General features: G+C 46.0%; 1 protein-coding gene across 5 annotated transcripts in view; it reads right to left on the bottom strand.

Moving 5' to 3' along the window:
- Positions 1-11,397, bottom strand: part of impa1 (inositol monophosphatase 1) — a 28,012-nt gene extending 16,615 nt beyond the window's left edge. The window contains exons 1-3 of one of the 5 annotated variants that reach the window (XM_055634229.1): positions 11,315-11,397; positions 6,543-6,546; positions 4,747-4,836 (exon numbers count right to left, since the gene is read on the bottom strand). In XM_055634229.1, the coding sequence (XP_055490204.1) occupies positions 4,747-4,836; positions 6,543-6,546; positions 11,315-11,382 (162 nt within the window). In that variant the 5' untranslated portion in view covers positions 11,383-11,397. Of the gene's footprint in view, positions 1-4,746; positions 4,837-6,542; positions 6,547-11,276 lie in introns of all 5 variants that reach the window. The other 4 variants (XM_055634228.1, XM_055634224.1, XM_055634226.1 and 1 more) reach the window with 4 other exon arrangements.
- Between the last annotated feature and the right edge of the window lie 892 nt (positions 11,398-12,289).

The raw sequence follows: 12,289 nt of genomic DNA on the forward strand, positions 1-12,289 counted from the left end.
TCAGATACCTGCTGATTTCTCCCAGCAGTTTCTATTGTATTATACTGGTATCGGATCCAGGGTAAGGCGAGAGAATGACAGTCAGAGCAGTATACTGTTGTGGATGTCAGATGTGGGAGGTCATGGCGTCGGATGGCCCTCCAGACGTCCACATCTGCACCAGGTGCAGAGAGATGGGGCTCCTAAGGGACCGTATTAGGATCCTGGAGCAGCAGCTCAATGACCTCTGTCTGGTCAGGAAGAGTGAGGAGGTCATAGAGTGGAGTTATAGGGAGGTGGTCACTCCAAAACCACGGGAGAGAGACATGTGGGTCACGCTAAGGAAGGGCAAGGGGCATAGGCAGGAACGAGTGAGTACTCCAATGTCGGTACACCTTGCTACCGCTCGTCCATCTACCGCTCGTCCATCGAGAGCCTGCTGACATACTGCGATTACAGTGGTCACTCCTCTGGTTGCGCTATAGTTGTCAAAGCCGGACCAAAAAAAAAGATCAGGAAATAGCTGCTATCCCAAAACCACGGGAGAGAGACATGTGGGTCACGCTCAGGAAGGGCAAGGGGCAGAGGCAGGAACGAGTGAGTACTCCAATGTCGGTACACCTTGCAAATAAGTACTCCTGTTTGAGTACAGATGGGGGTGACAGCCTACCCGGGGGTAGTGACAGCGGACGGGCCTCCAGCACAGAGACCGGCCCTGTTGCTCCGAAAGGTAGGGAAAAAAAGAAGAGGGCAATAGTAATTGGGGACTCTATTATTAGGGGGTCGGATAGGCGTTTCTGGGGACGCAGTCGGGAGACCAGGATGGTGGTCTGCCTCCCTGGTGCCAAGGTCTCGGACGTGTCTCAACGCATCCAAGATATCCTGAAATCAGAGGGAGAGGAGCCTGAGGTCGTGGTACATATAGGTACAAATGACATAGGTAAAAAAAGGGAAGAGGTCCTGAAGGGAGGATTTAGGGAGTTGGGAGGAGAGTTAAGGAAAAGGACCAAAAAGGTAACAATCTCAGGATTACTGCCTGTGCCACGCGACAGTGAGAGTAGGAATGGAGCGAGGTGGAGGATAAATGCGTGGCTGAAAGACTGGTGCAGAGGGCAGGGATTCAAGTTTCTGGATCATTGGGACTTCTTTTGGGGAAGGTGGGACCTGTACAGAAAGGATGGGTTGCACTTGAACCCGAGGGGGACCAATATCCTGGCGGGGAAATTTGCAAAGGCCACTGGGGAGACTTTAAACTAGAATGGTTGGGGCGAGGGACTCAAATAGAGAAAGCTAGTAGACAGAATGGGAGGCAGGAAGCAGAAAAGGGAAGCACTCGGACACAAGAGGAGAAAGAAAAAAAAGGAAATAAACAGAGAAGAAGAGACGGGGGTTTTCTTAAATGTGCATATTTTAATGCTAGGAGCATTGTAAGAAAGGTGGATGAGCTTAGAGTCTGGATAGACACCTGGAAGTATGATGTTGTGGCGATCAGTGAAACATGGTTGCAGGAGGGCTGTGATTGGAAACTAAATATTCCAGGATTTCATTGCTTCAGGTGTGATAGAATTGGAGGGGCAAGAGGTGGGTGGAGGTGTTGCATTGCTAGTCAGGGAAGATATTACAGCAGTGCTTTGGCAGGATAGATTGGAGGGCTCATCTAGGGAGGCTATTTGGGTGGAACTGAGAAGTGGGAAAGGTGTAGCAACACTTATAGGGGTGTATTATAGACCGCCAAATGGGGAACGAGAAATGGAAGAGCAAATATGTAAGGAGATAGCAGATATTAGTAGTAAGCACAAGGTAATGATTGTGGGAGATTTCAACTTTCCACACATAGACTGGGAAACACATTCTGTAAATGGGCTGGATGGTTTGGAGTTTGTAAAATGTGTGCAGGATAGTTTTTTGCAGCAATACATAGAGGTACCTACTAGAGGAGGGGCAGTGCTGGACCTCCTGTTAGGAAATGAGACGGGACAGGTGGCGGAGGTATGCGTTGGGGAGCACCTCGGGTCCAGTGATCACAATACCATTAGTTTCAATATAATTATGGAGAAGGTCAGAACTGGACCTAGGGTTGAGATTTTTGATTGGAGAAAGGCTAACTTTGATGAGATGCGAGATGATTTAAAAGGAGTGAACTGGGACATTTTGTTTTATGGGAAATATGTAGAAGAGAAATGGAGGACATTTAAAGGGGAAATTTTAAGAGTACAGAATCTTTATGTTCCTGTTCGGTTGAATGGAAACAGTAAAAATTGGAAAGAGCCCTGGTTTTCAAGGGAAATTGGACATCTTGTTTGGAAAAAGAGGGAGATCTACAATAATTATAGGCAGCATGAAGTAAATGAGGTGCTTGTGGAGTATAAGGAATGTAAAAGGAATCTTAAGAAAGAAATTAGAAAAGCTAAAAGAAGATATGAGGTTGCTTTGGCAAGTAAGGTGAAAGTAAATCCAAAGGGTTTCTACAGCTATAAAAATAGCAAAAAAATAACGAGGGATAAAATTGGTCCATTGGAGAGACAGAGTGGGCAGCTATCTGCAGAGCCAAAAGAGATGGGGGAGATATTGAACAATTTCTTTTCTTCGGTATTCACCAAGGAAAAGGATATTGAATTATGTGAGGTAAGGGAAACGAGTAGAGTAGCTATGGATACTATGAGTTTCAAAGTAAAAGAAGTACTGACACTTTTGAAAAATATAAAAGTGGATAAGTCTCCAGGTCCTGACAGGATATTCCCTAGGACATTGAGGGAAGTTAGTGTAGAAATAGCCGGGGCTATGATAGAAATCTTTCAAATGTCATTAGAAACGGGAATAGTCCCCGAGGATTGGCGTACTGCGCATGTTGTTCCATTGTTTAAAAAGGGTTCTAAGAGCAAACCTAGCAATTATAGACTTGTTAGTTTGACTTCAGTGGTGGGCAAATTAATGGAAAAGATACTTAGAGATAATATATATAAGCATCTGGAAAAACAGGGTCTGATTAGGAACAATCAACATGGATTTGTGCCTGGAAGGTCATGTTTGACTAATCTTCTTGAATTTTTTGAAGAGGTTACTAGGGAAATTGTCGAGGGTAAAGCAGTGGATGTTGTCTATATGGACTTTAGTAAGGCCTTTGACAAGGTTCCTCATGGAAGGTTGGTTAAGAAGGTTAAACTGTTGGGTATAAATGCAGGAATAGCAAGATGGATTCAACAGTGGCTGAATGGGAGAAGCCAGAGGGTAATGGTGGATGGCTGTTTGTCGGGTTGGAGGCAGGTGACTAGTGGGGTGCCTCAGGGATCTGTGTTGGGTCCTTTGTTGTTTGTCATGTACATCAATGATCTGGATGAAGGGGTGGTAAATTGGATTAGTAAGTATGCAGATGATACCAAGATAGGGGGTGTTGTGGATAATGAAGAGGATTTCCAAAGTCTACAGTGATTTAGGCCATTTGGAAAAATGGGCTGAAAGATGGCAGATGGAGTTTAATGCTGATAAATGTGAGGTGCTACACCTTGGCAGGACAAATCAAAATAGGACGTACATGGTAAATGGTAGGGAATTGAAGAATACAGTTGAACAGAGGGATCTGGGAATAACCATGCATAGTTCCTTGAAGGTGGAATCTCATATAGATAGGGTGGTAAAGAAAGCTTTTGGTATGCTAGCCTTTATAAATCTGAGTATAGAAGCTGGGATGTAATGTTAAAATTGTACAAGGCATTGGCGAGACCAAATCTGGAGTATGGTGTACAATTTTGGTCGCCAATTATAGGAAGGATGTCAACAAAATAGAGAGAGTACAGAGGAGATTTACTAGAATGTTGCCTGGGTTTCAACAACTAAGTTACAGAGATAGGTTGAATAAGTTAGGTCTTTATTCTCTGGAGCGCAGAAGGTTAAGGGGGGACTTGATAGAGGTCTTTAAAATGATGAGAGGGATAGACAGAGTTGATGTGGACAAGCTTTTCCCTTTGAGAATAGGGAAGATTCAAACAAGAGGACATGACTTCAGAATTAAGGGACAGAAGTTTAGGGGTAACATGAGGGTGAACTTCTTTACTCAGAGAGTGGTAGCAGTGTGGAATGAGCTTACAGTGGAAGTGGTGCCGGCAGGTTCGTTGGTATCATTTAAAAATAAATTGGATAGGCATATGGAGGAGAAGGGAATGGAGGGTTATGGTATGAGTGCAGGCAGGTGGGACTAAGGGAAAAAAAGTTGTTCGGCACGGACTTCTAGGGCCGAGATGGCCTGTTTCCGTGCTGTAATTGTTATATGGTTATATGGATCACCATCACTCCCACTCCTTGCCACCAAACGTCCCTTTCGCTATTAACCAAGCGTTCAGTCATCTGCACCAACATAGGTCTCTATAATGCTTCATTGTGTATTAGGAGATTTGTGATGCATTACAGAACTATCAAAATAGTACCTCAACACACTTTACATTTGCAAAGTGAATAATGGAGTTGGAAAAATTATGAAAACAAAATAAAATGACTGCATTTCCTAGAAAATAAAAAAATCCATCTTCCCACAGCAAATATATAATTAATAATCTTTGCTGCACACATGGTCATTTATTAACAATGGAATTTTTCAATGCATTTTCTATGGATTCATTATACGCCAATTTAGCAACATGAAATAAGGAAAAGCTCGAGTTTAAAATTAATTTTATGCCAAATTCTTTAGCTGAATGATAAAAAAATCATCTTTTAAACCAAAAAAAGGACAGTCAGAGAGATGTAGAAATTCAATTTCCATGATTTACTCACTTCACCAGCTTTCCGAGCAACGGCAACTGCAACTTCCATACACTCTCGCCATGGATCGGAGGCCCCACAGATATTTGCCATCTTCCTTCTGTAAATCACCATGTCAAAAAGTCATGGCAATATTAAAGAATTGTTTTGCATTGTACATTTATATAACTCTAGAAACAAAGATTCATGCTAAATGATGTAAGCTATTGAAACAGAAGCATCCCTGGACTTGAACATTGAAGCTTATTCCAGATGTTGCAAAATGTGACTGGTAAATGTCAAGTCAAGATTCAAGAGTGTTTTATTGTCATATGTCCCAGACAGGACAATTAAATTCTTGTTTGCTGCAGCACAACAGAATATGTAAACATAGTACATAACGGGAGGAAAAAAGTTTGGTGTGTATATATACACACACATGCACACGTACTCAATAAACAAATATCGTGCAATAATAATAATAATCTGTAGTAGTTCAGAGTTTATTTGTTGTCATGTTTAAAAGCCTGATGGCTGTAGGGATCTGAACCTGGACGTTACAGTTTTCAGGCTCCTGTACCGTCTTCACGATGGCAATGGTGAAATGTGGCCAGGATGGTGTGGGTCTTTGGTGATGTTGGCTGCCGTTTTGAGGCAGCGACTTCGATAGATCCCTTCGATGGCTGGGAGGTCAGAGCCGGTGATGAAGTGGGCAGTAGTCACATCTTTTTGCAGTCTTTTCCACACCGGGACGTTCAAGTGGTTCAGCAAATATTATGCTCAATAACGCAAAATCATCACCTAATACGAATGCATTATCCACACAGTGTTACTGGTTGCCTCATGGCGTGGTACAGCAACCCGAAAGCCTAGAAACTAAGGATATTATGACAAGCGATGGACACCGCACGGTCCATCATGGGTACCGACCTCACCACCATCTATAGGGGACATTGCCTTGTAAAGACAGACAGCATCATCACACTGACTATGCGTCGCATTTCACTCTTACCATGGGGATAAGGTAGAGGAGTCAGAAAACCAAGGCCAACTGGTTCAAGAATAGCTTCTTCCCATCAACCACCATGGTTCTGAGCACATGACACTAACCGCAACTGTGAATTATGGACTGTTTTAGATTACATAAGGATTCACTTTATTTTTTCATGTATTGGGGTTATTAATATATAATTTTAAAAAAATCAATAAATCATCTGTGTACAGGCCTGCTCATGCTGCAAGTAAGAATTTCATTGTGGTGTTTTGTTCGTACATATGGCAATTAAATGCTTGTTTCTATTACTCAATACTTACTCTTCTCACAGATTTTGTGCATAGTAAGCTATTTTCATCAGTTCCCTGATTGAACAGAGTAACAAAGCTATAGGACAAAATATACTGGCTATGTACTGCTGCATTCTGAGGTGAGGCATTTTTTTAAGCTGCACTGAAACAATTCCTTAACGTTCTTCATATAACTTTTAAAATCTTATGTCCAAATATCTGGAGAGTTTGGAATCAGGGAGAACAGTCTCACGATAACGGAATCAGTGATTTAGGCCTAACTTGCAAAACATTTCTATTTTCAGCAAATTGTGACAATGTGGTTTCAATTTCATAAGGTTGCGGGATGCTCGATATGTGAATACATTCAAGCCGAGGTTTTTCGGTGCTAATGGAATCAGAGATTGGGGTAAAACCTAATGTCAATAAACAAAATGATGTACCTCACTGAAGAAGGATCCCAACCTGAAACGCCACCTATCCATGTTCTCCAAAGATGCTGTCTGACCCACTGAGTGACTCCAACACTTTGTGCCCTCTTGAATGCAGCTCAGGGAGAGCCTTGATTTCACTGAATGTTTATCATGCTTCCAGGCTTTGTATCATGTATACACCAGCGACTAAAATACTCAACCAAAACAAAAACTGGGGAACCAATGAACTGTCTTGGATCAATTTACTCTTGGCATGTTTCAGTGAATTTGTCTCACCCCGTATTGACACTATGGTTAGAGTATTTCCCGGCAATAAACGAAGACGTTAACCTGCGTTGAACACGCTATGATGTTCTCCAAAGAGACCCGCTGAGGGAGAATGTGGTGGGGGGGGGGGGGGGGGAGGACTGAATGATGGGGCTTTGTATCGGAAGGGGAGAATACTCAAGGGGGGGGGAACTGAGGAAACCAATGAACTGGGGGGGATCAATTACTCTTGGATGTTTCAGGGGGGGGACCCCGTATTGACACTATGGGGGGCAATGAGAAGCACCTGCGGGGGAGGGGATAGAGGGGAGAATGGTGGGGGGGGGAGGGGGGGGGGGGGGGGGAGGGGTGCGGGGGGGGAGGGGGGGAGGGGGGGGGGGGAGGAGGGGGGGGGGGGGGGGGGGGGGGGGGGGGGGGGGGGGGGGGGGGGGGGGGGGGGGGGGGGGAGAGGGGGGGGGAGAGGGGGGGGGGAGAAGAGGGGGGGGGGGAGATAAGAGGGGGGGGAGAAGAGGGGGGGAGAAGAGGGGGGGAGAGAAGAGGGGGGGAGAGAAGAGGGGGGGGAGAAGAGGGGGGGAGAAGAGGAGGGGGGGAGAGAAGAGGGGGGGGGAGAGAAGAGGGGGGAGAGAAGAGAGGGGGGGGAGAGAAGAGGGGGGGGAGAGAGGGGGGGGGAGAAGAGGGGGGGAGAGAGAGAGGGGGGGGGAGAAGAGGGGGGGGAGAGAAGAGGGGGGGAGAGAAGAGGGGGGAGGGGAGAGAGAGAGAGGGGGGAGAGAAGAGGGGGGGAGAGAAGAGGGGGGAGAGAAAGGGGGGGAGGAGAGAGAGGGGGGGGAGAGAAGAGGGGGGGAGGGAGGGGGGGAGAGAGGGAAGGGGGGAGAGAGAGGGGGAGAGGGGGGGAGAGACAAAGGGAGGAGAGAGAGAAGGAGGGGGAGAGGGGGGGGAGAGAGAGAGGGGGGGAGAGAGAGGGGGGGGGAGAGAGGGGGGGGAGAGAGAGGGGGGGAGGAGAGAGGGGGGGAGAGAGGGGGGGGGAGAGAGGAATGGCTGGGAGAGGAGAAAAATACGGGGGGAGGATGAGGTTGCCGAGAGAGAGGGGGGGAGAGACCCAAGTTATATTTCTTGGCTAACAATCTAGCCTTCGGCCTCCAAGACGCATGTAAATTTTCGGGCCTTATTTAAGGGTAAAAAAATAACGTCTTCGTTGCCGGGAAATACGGTAATTGGTGTTGCATTGCAGGTTTGTTCTGACGCACATCAACGTCTGCACAGATACGGAGCAGTCAAGGACTACTTTGTTCGTGTTACCTGTACAAAACAGACATGTATTCGTATGAATAAAATTCATTCGATAAGCAGTTTGCCAAAGTGATGTATCAATCATCTTTGGTGTAGGAAGGAACTGTAGATGCTGGTTTACACCAAAGATAGACACAAAATGCTGGAGTAACTCCACGGAACAGACAGCATCTCTGGAGAAAAGTTTAAAAAAACAATGAAAACACATTTTTTTTGATTCCCAATCGATTAATTCACTGAACTTATGCCGCAATAATTTATTTGCAAAAACCTGCTGAAATTATCTGCAAACAATTCAGTATTGAACTTTATAGCCTCAGGGCTTACGTAAATATATTGTCAAGCTAGTTACCCTTTAGTCATATTAAGGTGCATCTTCATTTTCAGGCACACTAAATACAATGTTAAGGAATTTAATTTACTTTAGTAATTCAGTTTCTCGTTCTTCAGAAGCAATTAATCTGCATTTCATTGCTACCTAAAAAAAATGATCACAGGCCTATATCCATAAAAAGTAACCTTCTATGATATGTGAATAATTCAGTGTGAGATTTAATATTTTTTTCTTTCATTTCTTTACATTTATTTTTTTTGGTAAAATTCTCTTTGAAGTACAGACAAATCAAGTGGGAATAAAGAATACTATATGTATGTGGGGTAATGGAGACTGGGAGTAAGTCAGTGGAGGAGGATAATAATTTTACATTCTAAAAATGAATACACAACCATTAAGTCAAGTGCTATCTTTGGTCAATGCAAGGACTCTTCAAAGTGTAGGTCATGAGTTTAAAGTTCATTCATGGACGTGCACATAATAAAGACTGCCCTTTAACATAATACTGGGAGTATTGTATCATCAGGAACTCTATGCTTTGATTTAAATTTTAAATGAAGGTAATGCAGAATTTTCTGGCAGATGTAGATCCTCTGGCTTTTAGCTTGTCTAGGCTTAAAAGGCCAAATTCCTTGCCATGCGGAAAATTTCTAATTTGAGAATTCTCTTGACATCATATCATTTATTTCTCAAGCATTATCAACATTGAAACCTGACCTGGAGGCCTGCGACTAGTGGTGTGTCTCAGGGTTCAGTGCTGGGCCCATTGCTGTTTGTCATCTATATAAATGCCCCTGGGATACAAAGATGGGGGCGAGGTGAGGGACGTTAGTTCGCGAGAACTGCTCCAGTACATTGAGAGCACAGGCTGACAGGATTTTGGACTTTGAATAATGGTGCCAAAAATGGCAGCGCTCACGCGTAATATATACAAAATGAATTTCACTGTACAGTTGCATATGCGACAAATACAGCACTATTGAATTATATTGAAATGATTTGGATGAGAATGTACAAGGCAGGATTAGTAAATTTGCAGATGACACTAAATTGGGTGGTATTGTAGAGTGCGAAGATGGTTATCAAAATTTGTAGAGGATCTTGATCGGTTGGGCAGGTAGTTGAGGAAATGGCTAATAGATTTTAATACCTTGAAGTGCGAGGTGTTTCATTATGGGAAACCAACCAGGGCTAGATCTACACAGTGAATGGCAGGGCTCTGGGGAGTGTTGTGGAGCAGAGGGATCTAGGAGTGCAAGAGCACAGTTCCTTAAAGCATTACAAGTAGATAGGGTGATGAACAAGGCTTTCGGCACATTGGCCTTCATCAGAGTATTGAGTAAAGACGCTGGGACGTCAATTTACACTTGTACAAGACATTGGTGAGGCCACATTTAGTGTATTGTGTTCAGTTTTGGTCACCCTGTTTTAGGAAAGATGTTGTTAAGCTGGATAGGGTTCAGAAAAAAATTACGAAGATGTTCCCAGGATTCGAGGGCCTGAGCTACGGCTAAGACATTATTCCTTGGAGCGCAGGAGGATGAGGTTAGAGGTGTAGACAATCATGAGAAGAATGAACAGATAGGGTAAATGGGCAGATTGATATTCCCAGAGTAGGGGAATGAAGAACCAGAGGTCATAGGTTAAAGGTGAGGGGGCAAGATTTAATAGAAACCCGAGGGACAATGTTTTGACGCAGTTACACAATGGGTGGTAGGTGCATGGAATGAGCAGCCGGAGAAGGTAGTTGAGGCAAGTACACAACGTTTAAGAAACATTTAGATAGATATGTGGATTGGATAAGAGGGATATGTCAAACGCAGGCAGGTGGGACTCGTGTAGATGGGGCATGTTGGTTAGGGTGGGCAAGTTGGGCCAATGGGCCTGTTTCCACGCTGTATGTCTCTAACATTTTCAAAAGCATGCCGTCAGCAGAAACAAGCTATGTTGGAAAACTCCTGCATTAGAACAGTGATTAAACTTCATTGACAGTAAGGTGTGTTTACGAGACATTCTTATCTTGTCTGGTTAATTATATCAAATGCACTAACTGACTACTGTGTTTTTCTGCATTCTCGTAGCTGAGAAAAACATGCAAACAATTTAGATTGTTTCACTCAAGATTCAAGCATCTGTAGTCCCTTGTGTCTGCTTTCTTTCAGCGGCAATTTATCACGTCAAAAATTGGTCAACAAGCCTCAAGGTCAGTGATATGGACAAGGTTAGCTGCCTCTCCAAGGTGAGGAGGTCAGTACCAGTGGGCGGGCAAGGGGGGAGGTGGGGGGGGGCGGGGATCTCTGGGCCCCCCCCCCCCCCCCCCCCCCCACCATCTATTCATCCACAGCCCCGTCCCCTTCCCGAACCCCCTCTACTGTCACCGCGCCCAACCACATCCACTTTCACCATCCCTTCTGTTCACCAGTCCCCCCTGTTCTCCGCAGTCCTGTCACCCTACACAGTGTCCCCCCTCTGACCCCACCCCCCCATTCCCTCCCAACCCAGTCCCTTCCCCAACCAACCTCCCACCCATCTCCTCCTTGACCCTCCATCCCACCCCTTACCCCCTCCCTGTCTCCTCCCCACCCCAAACCCCTCCCCTCCCTGACCCCCTTCGCCCTCCCTGACCCACCCCACCCTTCCCTTCCCCCCATGACCCCTTCCCCTTCCCGGCCCCACCCCTTCCCCTTCCCCAACCTGACCCCCACCCCTTCCCCCTCCCTGACCCCTTCCCTCACCTCCCCCCCCATCTTCTTCCCCACCCCTCCCTGACCCCACCCTCCCTAATCTTCTCTCCCTGACCAACCCTTTCCCCACACCCGGACTACCACAGATACTGGGCGGTCATGGGGATTGGGGATGGACACGCAAAATGCTGGAGTAACTCAGCAGCGGCGGCCCCGCTGACTGCTCGGGCCCGGAGCCTTGGGCCGGTACGCGTGCGTGAGGCTGGGACTCACCGACACCGTCACCGTCACCGTCACCGACACCGACCAACCGACCAACCGTCCGTCCGCCTCTTCCCCCAGTCCCTGCCGGCGCCGCCCACTGCCCATGCGCGCACATACAGGGACCGTCTCCAAATGCACAAGAAGCGCATAACGGGTCGGGGGACCGTCTCCAAATGGGCCGCGAACGCGAAGGGAACCTGGGGGACCGTTTCCAAACGGGGTGCGAGAGCCAAACGCAGAGCAGAGGGACCGTCTCTAAATCGGCAGGGAGACCATTTGATTAGTACGGGTGTTAAGGCAGGAGAATGGGCTTGAGAGGGACAGCCTTTGAATGGGTGACGTTTCAGATCAAGATCCTTCTTCTGAAGAAGGGCCTCGACCCTAAACGTCACCCATTCCTTCTCTCCAGAGATGCTGTCTGTCCAGCTGAGTTACTCCAGCATTTTGTGTCTATCTTCAGTTTAAATCAGCATCTGCAGTTCCTTCCTTCACAGCCATGATGGAACTTGATGGGCCAAATGCCCTCATTCTGCTCCTATCACTTATGAACATGAGCACGAAGCGGCAAAGAGGGCAGCCTGCACACACACACAGGTCACTTACACTGTGCTTCTTCCAATCCCAGGCTTTGTCATCCTAGCCCACATTGAACACGAAAAGTGGTAGACACTGCCCCGTCATTCACGGATTCTGACCTCCCCACCATCGAAAAGATTTACTGCATCATTGCCTCAAAAAGGCAGCCAGCATCATCAGTGACCCGCATCACGCTTTATGCTCTAATTTATCACCTGCCATCGGGAATAAGCTACGAGAGCCTGAAAGTTGTAATGTTCAGGAACAGCTTCTTCCCTACAGCCATCTGACTATTCAAGACTAAAACCTCCAAATAAGCTCTGAACTACATAATAATAATAATAATAATAATAATAATAATAATAAATTTTATTTTCGGGCGCCTTTCAAATCTCAAGGACACCTTACAAAGATTAACAGAAGAGGAAAAAACATATAGTCGGAGA

The sequence above is a fragment of the Leucoraja erinacea genome, chromosome 4, assembly GCF_028641065.1.
Source record: "Leucoraja erinacea ecotype New England chromosome 4, Leri_hhj_1, whole genome shotgun sequence".
Lineage (NCBI taxonomy): Eukaryota > Metazoa > Chordata > Chondrichthyes > Rajiformes > Rajidae > Leucoraja > Leucoraja erinaceus.